This window comes from Scophthalmus maximus, chromosome 8 (genome assembly GCF_022379125.1).
Source record: "Scophthalmus maximus strain ysfricsl-2021 chromosome 8, ASM2237912v1, whole genome shotgun sequence".
Lineage (NCBI taxonomy): Eukaryota > Metazoa > Chordata > Actinopteri > Pleuronectiformes > Scophthalmidae > Scophthalmus > Scophthalmus maximus.
Window position 1 is genome coordinate 2037543 of NC_061522.1, and position 13479 is coordinate 2051021.

Here is a 13479-nt window from a genome sequence, read left to right on the forward strand (position 1 = left end):
TCATGAACAATCTGCTCTTCAGTGAAGTGATTTTGAATCTGAAAAAACATGAATTGAATTAGACGCGACACTCTCCAAATGTAGATGTTCTATAAATGACAGCAATTTAGTTCATGTCAGCTGATTTTGCCATATTCTGAATCTCAACCTTCTGACGATGTGGTGCAAAAAGAAAAAAAAAGGGCGGAAAAGAAACGAGATTCTTCGACAAACTTATTGTTTTTGCAAATAAGCTGACACGTATTTATTTAAAATCTTCATCATCACCCGATCGTTTGTACGAAGCTGCGTATAGATACAACTCGCAGCCGAGCGAAGTTCTTCACAGACCAGCCACAGTTTTAAAAACAAAAACATGTATTTATGTAAGATAAGTTATTTATTTATTTGATGTCTTCCTCTCGCTGTGCCGATTAATTTATTCTGTAATGTGCTCATCTCTGCGTTCAGTGTGTGTCTGTGTGTGTACGGTTTCCTAATAAAGACATATTGTACGGAAATGATGAAGTTTTGTGGTTATTACATTGGTGTAAAAAAAATTTTATTATCAAGTTTTATATATATATATATATATATATATATATATATATATATATGAATTATTGGCACATACACATAAATCCAGTTCAAAGACTAAGTAAGTGTTTGCTGTACAAAAACTAAATATGGGATTTTTCATGTCACCATAAGCTTGTGAAGTTTTGCTTTCCGACTCTACGTGGCCAACACAACCTCGTCCGTTTCCTCCGGCTCCGCCCCCCACACCTGGACACGCCCCTCCATGGCGGTGAGGAGGCAGGTCTCGGTCGGGTGGAAGGACAGCGACTGGACGACGGCTTTCCCCACTGGCAGCTTCAAGGTCAAAGAGCCCTGGAGTTTAGAGAGGGCGACAAAAACATTTAAGAGTTGTTGACACATTTTCCCCTTTTTCAAAATTCCAATTCTTTTTTTCCAGACTCAAACTTCCGTCTTTCCCCTGTAGATTCATATTTGGCAACCCGAGTACAAATAGCTACATGTGTATGAAGTAAATATTCTATAACATTATACGTTATTTTATAAAGGTAAATATTATTATGTAAATAAATCGTTTTAAAATCCACCTGTTATATACAGTCTGACTGTTGCACTACGTACACAGAAAGTCACTTTTCTCCAGAAGGTTGATTGTGATGTTGTGACTTACAATTCCGTTACGTTACCTGTTCCGGGACTGATTCTCAGATTAAAATATTGATATTCAAACTAATTTTGGGTAAATGTGTAATTTATTATCAACAGGTGAAACAGTAGAAAGTAACCAGCTGTCACCAGGATCATTTGAATAACGCCCCTGGTTGATAGGAACTACTTTATCCTTCCGCCGGTCATAGTCACACATGAGAACTACGGCTCTGTAGATACTTTGGAGGGAAGGTACAGTGTGTTCCTATGGCGACCGTGGGGAAACGAATCACTCGACTAGAGCGGTTGAGACGGATTGTCCTTCCTAAAATCGGTTTAGACTTCAGTCTGGTAACAAAAATTTCGCCCCCGCAGATTCATCCAGACCAGGAAATGACTCAAATCAAATTTCCACTCTTTTCCATACTTGCTTAGGGAAATCTATAGTCTATACCGTTAATTAATTACAATTAATCTATGGAAACACGTTTTAAAAACCCGGAAGCTGACCTCCACCAGGTCCCAGCAGTAGACGTGTCCGTCCTCGGAGCAGCTCAGGACATGCGTGTCCTTACTGGACAGGCAGCAGTCCAGCTTGTAGCCCTTCATCTTGTGTCCAGTGTACCTGAGTGACACACGATGTGTGGATGAATATCAAAGAATGTTCAGCAGACTCTCTTTTTTTTTTTTTGTTTGCAAACTGAAACAGAAATGTACAAATCGATAAAAAACAACTTTTTAAAACGGAAATGTTTAAATGATATCTTTATTGCGACTGTGTTGAGTCAACTCTGTGGGGTTGTTGTTGGTTTTTTTTGAAGATTGCTGGGTTTTGCTAAATGTTGTGATGAGCTCATTAAAATATACTGTATCATAAGCTGCAACATTGGTGTTCAAAAATGAAATTATGCCACCATGATGATTTTTGCAATTTCGTGAATGAGCGGATTGGTGCTGGGGTTCCAAATATACCTTTTAAAAAAATAAAGAAGGTATATAGAAAGACGAAAAAAAAAGTCACAATTGAGAAGGTGAAACCAGTGAATTATTTGGGGACATTTTGGCGTAAAAACTAAAACTATGAAACAGTTATATAATAATTTTTGACCATACAGTTTCCGTCCACTCACTCTCCGAGCATTTCCCCCGTGCTCTTATCAAGCAGTCTGACCGCTGAATCCAAACTGGAGCTCAGGGTGCACTGACCGTCCTGACTGAAACACACACAGGTGATGGGGCCTGGAACACACACACACACACATTTTTTTTCTCAGACTTCCAGTCTTATCCCTCCCTCTGCTTCTATTCTTCCTACTATTACTTGTGATAGTACGGAAGAGTATTAGCACCAGGCATAAAATAAAAAAAAATGAGAGGAGGAAGATTGTTTTTTCATTATCTTGCATTTGGAGAATGAAGTCTAAATGTTGAGCATAAAGTTGAAATGTGTGATTGACATTTTTGCCAGGTCCAGGGAACCGGTGCTGTCACGGCTTGTGGTCCTTTAAAGCAGTGATTCTCAACTGTTGGGTCGCGACCAAAAAGTGCGTCGCAGGGCCATTTTGAGTGGGTCGCGGATTTATGCGTGAATTTTATATATATATATATATATATATATAAATATATATATATATATATATATATATATATACAGTATATTTGTGTTTATTTAAAAAAAAATTAAAAAAATTAAAATTCATCATAAATGATATGAACCACAAAACCCCCAAAAAATCGACAGAATAACATTCAAGAAAAACATTTTTGATACGGCGCATTTATTCTGAAGGACGCGCGTTTCCCAGCAGGTGCGCGTGCCTCAGAGTGACATGCGGTCTCGAGCATTTGTAAACATGGCTAAACTGGCTAAACGCAAATATGACACCGAATACATTAAATACAGATGCTTGAGGTCTTGAGGCTAGACCAGTTGAGAAACACTGCTTTATAGTTATATATAAGTGTCTTTACATGATCTGTTGGCTTAATAACTGAATAGTTACGACGAGATAAAAACAAATAGCACGATGTTAGCTAGCATCTATCAGTAGTTACTAGCTAGTAGATAGTGGCTGGGTTGATTGCGGTTGATTGAGAAGATAAATTGTGACCCGGAAGCACTTTTCAGCAGGAACCAAAACAACCAGGATGTGTTCGCCAGTTTGCTGAGCTAACGCTAACGAGGCGTGCAGTTAGCGAAGCTAGCGTAGCTTTGCTAACGTAAGTTAACGTGGATGTGTGACAGCTGAACTGGAACCACAACACGGACGTTTAGGGCTATTTCAACTTTAATCTCGACAATTTGACTTTATTCTCAAAATTGGGACTTTTTTTCCCTCAAAGTTGAATTTCAACTTTATTGTCAAATTGTTAAATAAATAAATAAAAATCTTCCAGCTCATTTTTTCTTCTCATTCCTGGCCATAATACTCTTCCGTATGATAGTAAGTGTAATTTTTCTTAAAAAAAATATCAAAAAAAGAATGATGAAAAGGTTCACTCACTGCTGATGAAGTCCACATGCAGCTGTCCCATCCTCAGGTCGTACCGCCTCACTCTGCCGTCCACAGATCTACAGTTGACCAGAAGATGATTTCCAGTAAATTAATAATAAAACAACGTCTCTGTATAAGAAGCGGTGTTGAGTGGCGATAGGAGTAGCAAACAGTTTGTGCATTCTTATGATCGAGTCAATCCTGAAAATCAACGCCAGAGTGTGAATTACTCAGATGGGCGATTTCTCACCCAGTGAGCAGCTCATGTTGGGCCACTTTCAGGCTGCTGACGCCGTCCGTGGCCTCGTCCAGAACCTGGATGGCCTCAAATCTCCGGGACCTGGTGTCCCAGCACCTGACTGTCCCATCTATGGACCCTGGATGAGGAGAGAAAACACAGAAAAGAGACACACACACAATATTATATTAAATAATTGGTCACGCATCGGTTGGAGGAATTTAAAATGAGTGCAGACTCACCGGACAAGATAACGGTTCCCTCCTCGTTGAACTGGACACAGTTGACTTTCTGTGGACGGAGTGAGGAATAAAAAAGAAAAAGGAATGTAAAAAAAATATTCAGGTGCAACAAGGTTTTTATAGAAAAATGAAATAGCCATTACAAAAAAAAGGGCGACACCGAGCAGAACTGACCCCAGCGTGACCTCTGAGTTTGCGTGCGACCTGGCCCGTGGCGACGTCCCACAGGATCACTGTCTTGTCTGAGCTGCACGAGCAAATCTGGCCATTATCATACGAACTGCGGAAGCAGCCGAAGAGAAAACAAAACATCATAACCAATGAGGTGATGCATACATACTTATGTATTGAGAGTAAATTAATAACGGGAAAAATAATATTCAGCACAAGACTTTCAGTACACCTTCTTTCTACAGTCAAGCCCTCCTGTAGGAGGAAGGTGCCGGGACGGTCGACTCACCCGTCAGCGTCCAGAACCTCGTATCCGTGGCCACTGTACGTCTTCAGCAGGGTCCCTCTGCTCACGCTCCACAGCTTTAGAGACTTGTCACTGCCACAGGACAGCAGGTAGTTGCCGTCAGCTGCCCGAGCCATGGGGAGACATGAGACAGAGGCAGGGAGGTAGTGAGCGCAGAATTTTCATGGAGGGAACAACACACCTCCAAGTCTGGATTACCAACTGGGAAAAGCAAGGGGGGAGCCCAAAGAGTGTCGGGTTTACTCTACTACTCGCAAAACATGTTAGAGGTTTGCACCGCTGACGTTAAATATATCCGTTGGTGGTTTGTCCTCCGTGTCTTGTAAGTTTTAAGAGCTCCGCCGTTTTAGTTTGTATTTGCAGCCGTTTGTTGGCAAAATGCCCAATAAATCAATCAATTTCAACACGTTGTCATGTAGTTTGACTGGAGAACTGCGATGCTGCGACATGAAAGATTTTTGAAATGAAAATGTCTGACTGCTGTTTTTTTTTTTGTTTTTTTCAGATTAGCCGTCATTTTCACAACTCGCACGTGAGGTTGAACCAAATTTCTCATGAAGGATCATCGCCATTAGGATGAGCAGTCTGCTTGTCTGTGTGTATGTCTGTCTGTGTCTCTGTCTGTCTGTGTGTGTGTGTCCCCGTCTGTCTGTGTCTCTGTCTGTCTGTGTCTGTGTGTCTGTCTCTGTCCGTCTGTCTGTTTGTCGGGTCGTGTCTTACCGTTGAAGCGCACCGCCCTGACAGCTCCTTGCTGACAGTCTACGGTCCTGAGCAGATGCTGAGGAAGCTGAGGAGCCTGAGGTTTGGGCTGAGGAAATGACATGACACACACACACACACACACACACACACACACACACACACACACACACACACACACACACACACACACACACAACCTGAGCCTGTCAGCCCCCCCACCCCCACACACACACACACATTCCCCATTACGCATCATCAAGGTGCAAGTTTACACGTTTTATTTGACAAGACTTGACTTTCCGCGACACAACTTGTAAGCTAGGTCAGCTAGCTTCGTTCCATGTGAAACGAGAAGCACCTTTGTTAGCTTGCTATTTGTTCGCAAATTAAACGAAGTTGCCAAGGAAACCACGCGAGCGTGATTTTGATTTTTTTTTTTTTTACAATGTATTAATTTTGGACAACAAAAGCTGATAAGAGACTGAACGACAGAAGTGTGTATTAGTACAGAAGATGCTAACGTTATCCAGCTAAACTGTGCTACTTACGTGGTTAACTTACTCGGACCGAGTTCAATATCGTGGAAACATCGTGCTGATATTCATCGTGCAACTGTTATGAAATATTAGTATGTATATGATAATTATTACAGTAATTATTATTATTAGAAGAAGTTAATCCCCAGCTAATGAACAACAACAACAACTACTACTACTACAACTACCACTCATTCATTTTAGCCACCAATGTTTGCCAGCTCGCGCAATGCACACTGGGTACAAAACACCCATTTCAAAATAAAGGTTCAAACCCCCACTCTTCCCCGTTTCATCTTGCCCTGAATCGTACTGTGCGCCTTTATCTTGAAATTCTCCGGAAGTTCTTCTTGCCCGCACCTCCTCTTCTTCCGCCGTCGTCGTCGTCGAAGCGGCCTGTCAGTCAGCTGTTTGTCGGTCGGTCACCGGGAGTTTAAAGTTCCTCATCGTAACAGTCCACGACGGGAGCGCGTCATGTCTTTCAACAATATGGCAGACCCGAGGCGGCAGAATAAGATTCTACGGTGGGTGTTTTACACCGGAAATGTCAGCGGCGGTTCGCGGAAGTAGCCGGAAAAGCTGGGCTAACGGCAGCTAAAGCTAATGCTAAAGCTAGCTAACCCTAACTAGCTAACCGTCACCAAAGCCTGAGCCTGGGGGGATTAGAGGATTCGGCTGTAGGATTTAACGTTATACACCAATGTGTCGATAATTGGTCGATAATTGGTCTATATACATGTATATATATGTATATATATATACAATGATGTTTCACAGCTGTTTGTCCTTGAACTGTAGTTTAACTAGTGTGCCTGGAAACATGTGACGACTACATTCATTTACTAGTCTGGATGATATCAGAGTAGCATATTGGGAGAGCTGTCCTCAAATGTTATGTTGTTGTTGTCGTCGTCGTCGTCTTCCTGGGTCTGGTAAATAGTTAGGTCCATGTCCCTTAAGCTCCACGTAAAGGAAGTCCTACTATTGCTACAGAATGCAGGGATGTTTCAGACAATAAAACACTTTAAGGCCCTGTCCTGTATCAAGATGACACTTTCGTTCCTTCCTTCCCTGTGCTCCCACATCCATTAAGGAATAGTCTTCATCGTTCAGTACGGAGGAGCTTGACTCGTCTTCACCTTTTGGGGTGAACCGGAACACTACATGATTTTGTGACCCAGACTATTTTCACCCAGAGCCACGGTCAGGGCCCCGTGGAACCTACAGCCGGGTCCCGAGGGCTTTCCCTTGGAAAAGTGGAGGCTGTTGTAGCTGCAGATTACTGCGCATGGTGTGTTTTTTTTATTTAATAAGATGTTTGCATAACAAATGAAATACTTCCGTGTTGCAGGTACAAACCCCCCAGCACAGACACTAACCCCACACTGGAAGACCCCACGCCGGACTACATGAACCTGCTCGGCATGATCTTCAGCATGTGTGGACTGATGCTCAAGGTGACACACACACACACACACACACACACACACACACACACACACACACACAATGTAACCTCCTCCTCTACCTCGGATTATGTGTTTGTGTGTCCACACTAAATGGGTGTCGCCCCTGAGCATGTGACTTTGGTCAGGCCCAATTGTACCATTTAGATGATTGAAGGTAAACTCACCCTTTTGTCACTGAAAGGAGGGAGGGCGGCTTTATGGCTTTCAGCACTAAGGGTCGCAACAAATCAAAAAAAGAGGAGGCGGCAGCAGGCTTCTGTGGCCTCCCAGTGCAATACCGGGTCATTTTTTTTCATCGATTGTCTTTCCACCAACAGAAAACGACTTTTAGTTCTGTGTATAAAATGTAGCTATATGTGCACGCCACTTTGAAATCAGGAAAGTACATCATATAGCGTAATGCATTATGTTTCGCAACCAATGAGCGCATGTCGACGTACACGATGTGACCGAAGTAACGTCCGGACTACTGGTTTGTAGATCTCACCCGTGTGTCTGTGTGTGTTTCAGTTGAAGTGGTGCGCCTGGATCGCCGTCTACTGCTCTTTCATCAGTTTCGCAAACTCTAGGAGCTCGGAGGACACCAAGCAGATGATGAGCAGCTTCATGTGAGTATATGTGTATATATATCCCTGTCACCATTTTTACACTTACACACTTCGTTCTTAGCTTATATCTATCTTATCTATATCTAATGTAGCATCGGTACACTGCACAGAACGTAAAGGTGACCTGCCGTGGTTTATATCTACTACTGGTGTTGTTTCTGAGAGGCTTCCATGGGAAAGCATCTGTTAGTTTGTTAGTCTGACGCTCGACCGTCTTGCAGACGATTCATTTTAATAGTTAATTGACTTCCGCTTGAATCTCATCCTGAAGAATTGGTGCCGGCACATCATCGTTTTTTATCGCTTTATATCTGTAAAAGTTTTGGGGGCCGATATCGATACTAGGGAGCACAAGATTTCTGATACCAATACATTGGCTGATATTAAGGCTTCAGCTAACGATTATTTTTGTATCGAATGATCTAACAATTATTTTTGTATCGATGAATCTAACAATTATTTTTGTATCGATTAAACTAACGATTATTTTTGTATCGATTAATCTAACGCTAATTTTTTTATCGATTAATCTAACGATTATTTTCTGCTTAGGCAATTAATCCTGTGGTTTACTTACCAATAAATAAAATATCAGATATATGGGTCAGAGTAAATGAAGACAGAACACAACATAAATAAAATATTTCATTTCTGCCTAGAAAAAGACAACATATTTAGAGTGAATATTCTCTATGTAATAATCCAGATGAAGCAAAAAAAAAAACTTCCATAGCACATCATCTGAACACTATCTCTGCAGTCTGTGGGTTTGTGGGAAAACTGATAAAATGAGATTTTGACAGACTGTTGGATTGTGACTCTCAGACTGTATTTGGACACTTTCACTTGACTCTTTTCCTTTTTCCTCTTCTCCGTGCCGCCTGCAGGCTGTCCATCTCCGCGGTTGTGATGTCTTACCTCCAGAACCCGCAGCCGATGTCGCCGCCATGGTAACCAAGAGCCAACCGCAGCAGGTCAAGTGAACCGTGGATGCCAGAGTTGGCGATGAGACAGCTGATCGTCGTCGTCCCTTCCCCTCCCCTCTGGCCATTGTTGGGTAAAGAACAGGGACTGAAATGGAAGATAATTAGATATAAAGAGAAGAAGAGATATAAAACCAGACGGCCAGGAAACGAGGACGCGACGTCAAGACGGAGAGAGCTAATGGTTTCTGACTGAGTTCTCATGTGTCTCTTTTTTTTAACCTTTTCTAAGTCTTTTTGGTTGTCGATGACAATTTCACTCATTGGCTGATCTCTGGCAGGACGTCATTATTAAAGTTGTACAGTTTTAAAAGTACTCGTTGGCTTTCCTTTGTCCTCGGGAGAAAAGACCTGCTCCAACGCCCAACAGTCTGTTGACAAACTAACAGGAAGTGTCTTGAAAGCGAGCACAATTGCCCATCGGCAGCTTAAAGTCTCTGGTTCAGTTTTCGATTTAATTCAGCAGACTTCTTTTCACCAGGATGATCTGCACAGTGTCTGCGATGCTTTCCAGTGATTCCTGGATACACTATATTAAAACAAACCAAAAGGACAATCACAGCACATCAAGGTAACTTCCTTGATTTCATGCTAATAGAGCGCAAAGGTGCACAAAGCGGTCCAGAATACATGGGGTGCGGTCGAATTTGTCAAATTTGCTCAGGAAGTTTCCTAAATGTTGAAGTGACCTCGAAGTATTTAATCAGCAGCCATGATAAGAGCTGTTCGGATTCTCTAAAAGAATAGGAACGGTGCTTCAATGCTTCCTTTCCTATCCTCTTTAGGATAAGGTACAGTGGCGCTTCTTATGCAAAAGGAAAGGAGAAATAGATGACCCACAATTAATTGCGGCGTCAATATTTAACGTGACGCGCCATTCTACGATTAAAAAAAGTAGAAGAAGAAGAGTATGAATATGACCCAGGCTCAGTTGGCAAAAAATACACACTGGGGCTTAAACTCCACTTCCACTTCACCCACAGTAAATTATTAAGTTTTTTTTATAATTGTTTTTAAATGTTGAATGGCAGGTAATGAAAGAACAGTTGCGTGCAGGTAAAATGAATCGGACAAAGAACTGACTTGCTCTCCTGTAAATGATTGTTTCATATTGGAAGTTTGAAGTGTCTTCATCTTCTGTTTTACATTTATTAATCAGCCACACAGAAGATTCTGGTGGGGGGAAGTCGACTGGTCGTGAGACTGATGTAGTGACATAACTCAGACCTCTGCCACATCTTCTCCTGATTTTGTCCAGACTCGTACTGTCGAATGACACCCCCCACCCCTTTAAAAAAAGACAAACAACTTCCTTAATCCCATTGTTGTGGCTCCTTAGTTCCGTGTGCCCCCCAGTCGTGCTGGTGGGCTTGTTGTTGATTGCTATCGCAGGAGAGGATATTGAATTTGCCAGAGTCTGCAGTTATCGCCAGGCATTGATCGGTGAGCTGCATGATTTGGATTCTAAAAGCTGTCACGGTTCGCTGAATGTGGATCTTAAAGTTCAGCGGGTGACGGGGCTGGAGGCGTTTTTGTTTTGTTTTTTTAAATCACAGGTCTCCAAATAGAGGTATATATATTATTTTTGCTTTGCTGGATCTGCCCAATGAGAGCAGTGCTGCGATGTGAGCGCTGGGAGGTTTATTGGGAGACGGACAGGCCTCCATTTCTTTTTCTAACACTAGAGGGCGCAGTGGCATCAGGAAATAAGTGAAACTCTCATGAGTCTGGAGGAGATAACTTCAGCTTGGAGGCCCCTTGACCTCACATAAACACTTTGTTGATGATGTGGAAAGAAATGTGGAATCGTAAGTGGCACCACAGATGCAATTTCCTCTAATCAAAGATCTTAAACATAGAATTTCCCCTTGATTTCCTCCATTTGCACAAAAATTAAGCAAAAATATCCCGGGGGTACAGGTGCGGCCATCTTGTGCCTTTGACGTCCTTCGGAGCCAGAGTCTGCCGAGCCGCTGTATCGAGGTCCAAGCTGATAAACCCGTCCGACCGATCCTAAGTCAGTCTCAGCTGTCAATCATGACGTCTCCGCCTGTTTTTATAGCATCAAATAACTCATTGAAACCAAACTGATCAGAAAAATGAACACTTGAACCTACATCAGTGTGTGTAAGAGCTATCTAAAATCACAGAAACCATCTTTGGAAAGAATTGTATTTAACTTGTTCTTTGATTTTTTGTTTTTGTTTGGTCCATGTCCCATCCACTAACATGGAGGAGGCGGGGTTTATGACCTATACAGTAGTCAGCCACCAGGGTGATGCAGATGATTTGGCTTCACTTTTGGGAGCTGTCATGTCGTTCATCTTTATTTACAGTAGGGAGGCAGGTGGACTAAAGATTATAGATGAATCCACATGGTATCTGCTTTGTCCGCCCTTGGAGCCCCGGCTGCCCCTCTGCTATGAGCTGTTCTTGCTGCACGTCAAAAAAAACAATCAGAGTTTTTTTCCCGACACCTACAGTGATCATAAAACTTGGTCCACAATATCCTCCATTTCGCTACTGCCCAAAGTTGCTCTGTGCCTCACTTCTTTGCTTTCTGCTTGGTGTGACTGTGCAGTTCTTCAGTTGGTCCCCTGACTCGCATAGAAAAAACATGGATGTCTCCTTTGGGATGGAAATTCTCAATGTCACCTTGGAAAAATAATTGTCACATACACATCGCCTGAGTGAGGGTGTGTTTTATTGGCCAGCGAGTAGGTCGTTTTCAAGGATGTTCGACTTTCAAGAGCAGGAAGTTTTTATTATGGGGGGGATTTGGCATACATTTCCTGTAATTGGCAGAAAGTCCAAATTCCATTCCATTCCATTCCAAAAATAAAATAAAAAATGTTTTCACATTGCTAACGAACCGAACCATGGTTCAGTTTGATCTTGTATGGTTGGACCAAATTTTGTTCCATTGGTCCGGACCGTGGTCCGAGGAACCTTTCACACCTGCAAGTTTGGCTCGGACCAAACTGAAAAGTTCAAGGGTCCTGGAGCAAACAAGGCAGGTTTGAAAGCGCCTTTAAGTTCAGGGGCTGGAACCTGTAATAACAGTTAAAGGGGCAGTACGCGAATCTAAAGCAAAACAAGTTATATTTCCTAACCGTCCGCTAGCTATCGGTTCTGTGTGCTCGCCGAAAGAAAAATCTGGGTTTTCGTCGCGGCCCAGGCTCCGTAAATCTAAAAACAGAACTAATGGTGCGGACCGCACCACACGACACTGTGTGCAGTCTGTAAACATCACTCGTGGACAGCTTAAGAGACGTGCTAGCGGGGGCCGTGTTCTTGGGGCCACTACCAGAGATCGCAACGGGATTGGTTGTACAATCTTCTTCTACGTCGTTTTCAATGGCCTTTGGCGACCAGCGCAATAGGCCGCATTAGCGGCACCTTCTGCTCTGAAGTTTTCCCCTTGTCCTCTGACAGTGGCAGATATTAAAAGCATGAAAATCACAACGACAACAAAGAGAGAAACAAGCTCTCTCCAAGATCGCTCACTGCCCCTTTAACCTTCATGCCATGTCCTCCTCCCCCTGTCGTGACGGTCACTCCTTCTCAACATCGGGCGTGTTTAACTGTACTATATTCGGCACAGTGTCCCCAGCACTGCAGCCTGTGTTCATTTGGGAGCGTGTGTTTGTGCATGTTCACTGAACCCTACTGAAGTTTCGCTGCAGGACAACAGTCCGGCTACTTTTGTTGCTGTTGTCGTCGTCCTTAAACCAGGTTGAACGGCAGCGAACCTCCGCAATATGTGTTGAACCCTCGAGTGCGTGCGTGCGTGAGAAAGTACACGGTACTCGGCTTCGGCCTTTCATATTCAGATGTAAGGATGTGAAAAACCAGCACTGTTGGTGGAAAGATGCTGAGTCGAGCATCCTCTGATGTCACACACACCATGCAGTGGACTTCCGAGGACATTACATTGAATTCACTCTAGAGACTCTCTCTAACCTCAGCTACTTTGCCAGTCGTCGAACTGCCCTCAATGGCTGAAGAAAAGACGACACAGTTATTGGAGTAGTTGACTGACAATGACATGTCCCCTTTCAAGCTGAAATTCCAAATGTGCTTTAAACAAAAAACAAAACAAAAAAAAACCAAATTGCACTCAATTACAAACAGCACGTGAAGCATTTTTGCCTATTTGATGAATGTTTATGTATTTATTAATTCTTGCACTTTCAGTATCAATATCTTGATGGTTGAATGCACTAATTGTAAGTCGCTTCTGCTAAATGAATGTAATGTAATGTAATTCCAGTTCAGCAACTGTGGTAATTTGCTGTTTTTTTTTATTCATAGTTCAGTCTCTCAACCAATTGTATTCAGGCAATTTTAAATTCATGTTATGACACTAATTACTTAGTGTAACATAATTCCAGGCTTCCCCCCACCATTGGGCCCTGGGTAGTCTGCACCCCCCCCCCCCCCCAATACAGATGACAGGGTGGATATAATGACTTTGTAATTATCCTTTATGGATAAATTTATGATCTGGCAAAACAAAGGCATTTACAAGTAAAGGAAAACTGTGTGTTTGTGTGTGTGTGTG

The 13479-nt window shown here is 42.6% G+C and overlaps 2 protein-coding genes across 6 annotated transcripts; one reads left to right on the forward strand and one right to left on the reverse strand.

The window, feature by feature from the left end:
• Positions 1-234: 234 nt before the first annotated feature.
• Positions 235-6089, reverse strand: wdr83 (WD repeat domain containing 83). Of its 5 annotated transcripts, none has more exons than XM_047333972.1 (11): positions 5881-6089; positions 5515-5522; positions 5338-5470; positions 4600-4720; positions 4314-4419; positions 4140-4188; positions 3910-4036; positions 3669-3736; positions 2295-2403; positions 1675-1789; positions 235-870 (listed from the first exon to the last, which is right to left on the reverse strand). In XM_047333972.1, exons 3-11 carry the CDS (start codon positions 5438-5440, stop codon positions 715-717), a joined length of 954 nt encoding a protein of 317 aa, XP_047189928.1. In that variant the 5' UTR covers positions 5441-5470; positions 5515-5522; positions 5881-6089; the 3' UTR covers positions 235-714. The 5 variants fall into 5 exon arrangements, with proteins under 5 accessions (XP_047189928.1, XP_047189926.1, XP_047189925.1 ...); XM_047333970.1 differs by having other exon boundaries at positions 5338-5468; positions 5868-6089; XM_047333969.1 differs by having other exon boundaries at positions 5338-5474; positions 5868-6089.
• Positions 6090-6217: 128 nt separating this feature from the next.
• wdr83os (WD repeat domain 83 opposite strand) lies at positions 6218-9231 on the forward strand. The gene is made up of 4 exons (XM_035638056.1): positions 6218-6379; positions 7207-7312; positions 7835-7932; positions 8820-9231. The coding sequence occupies exons 1-4, from the start codon at positions 6330-6332 to the stop codon at positions 8884-8886; spliced, it is 321 nt and encodes a 106-aa protein (XP_035493949.1). The 5' UTR covers positions 6218-6329; the 3' UTR covers positions 8887-9231.
• The last annotated feature ends 4248 nt before the right edge of the window (positions 9232-13479 follow it).

Coding starts and splice junctions, on each gene's coding strand:
- wdr83os (XM_035638056.1), top strand. CDS start 6,330: ATGTCTTTCAACAATATGGCAGACCCGAGGCGGCAGAATAAGATTCTA. Junction 6,380..7,206: donor CGGCAGAATAAGATTCTACG/GTGGGTGTTTTA, acceptor TCCGTGTTGCAG/GTACAAACCCCCCAGCACAG. Junction 7,933..8,819: donor CAGATGATGAGCAGCTTCAT/GTGAGTATATGT, acceptor TGCCGCCTGCAG/GCTGTCCATCTCCGCGGTTG.
- wdr83 (XM_047333972.1), bottom strand. CDS start 5,440: ATGTCATTTCCTCAGCCCAAACCTCAGGCTCCTCAGCTTCCTCAGCAT. Junction 3,737..3,909: donor CAACATGAGCTGCTCACTGG/GTGAGAAATCGC, acceptor GGTCAACTGTAG/ATCTGTGGACGGCAGAGTGA. Junction 1,790..2,294: donor ACGGGGGAAATGCTCGGAGA/GTGAGTGGACGG, acceptor TGTGTCACTCAG/GTACACTGGACACAAGATGA.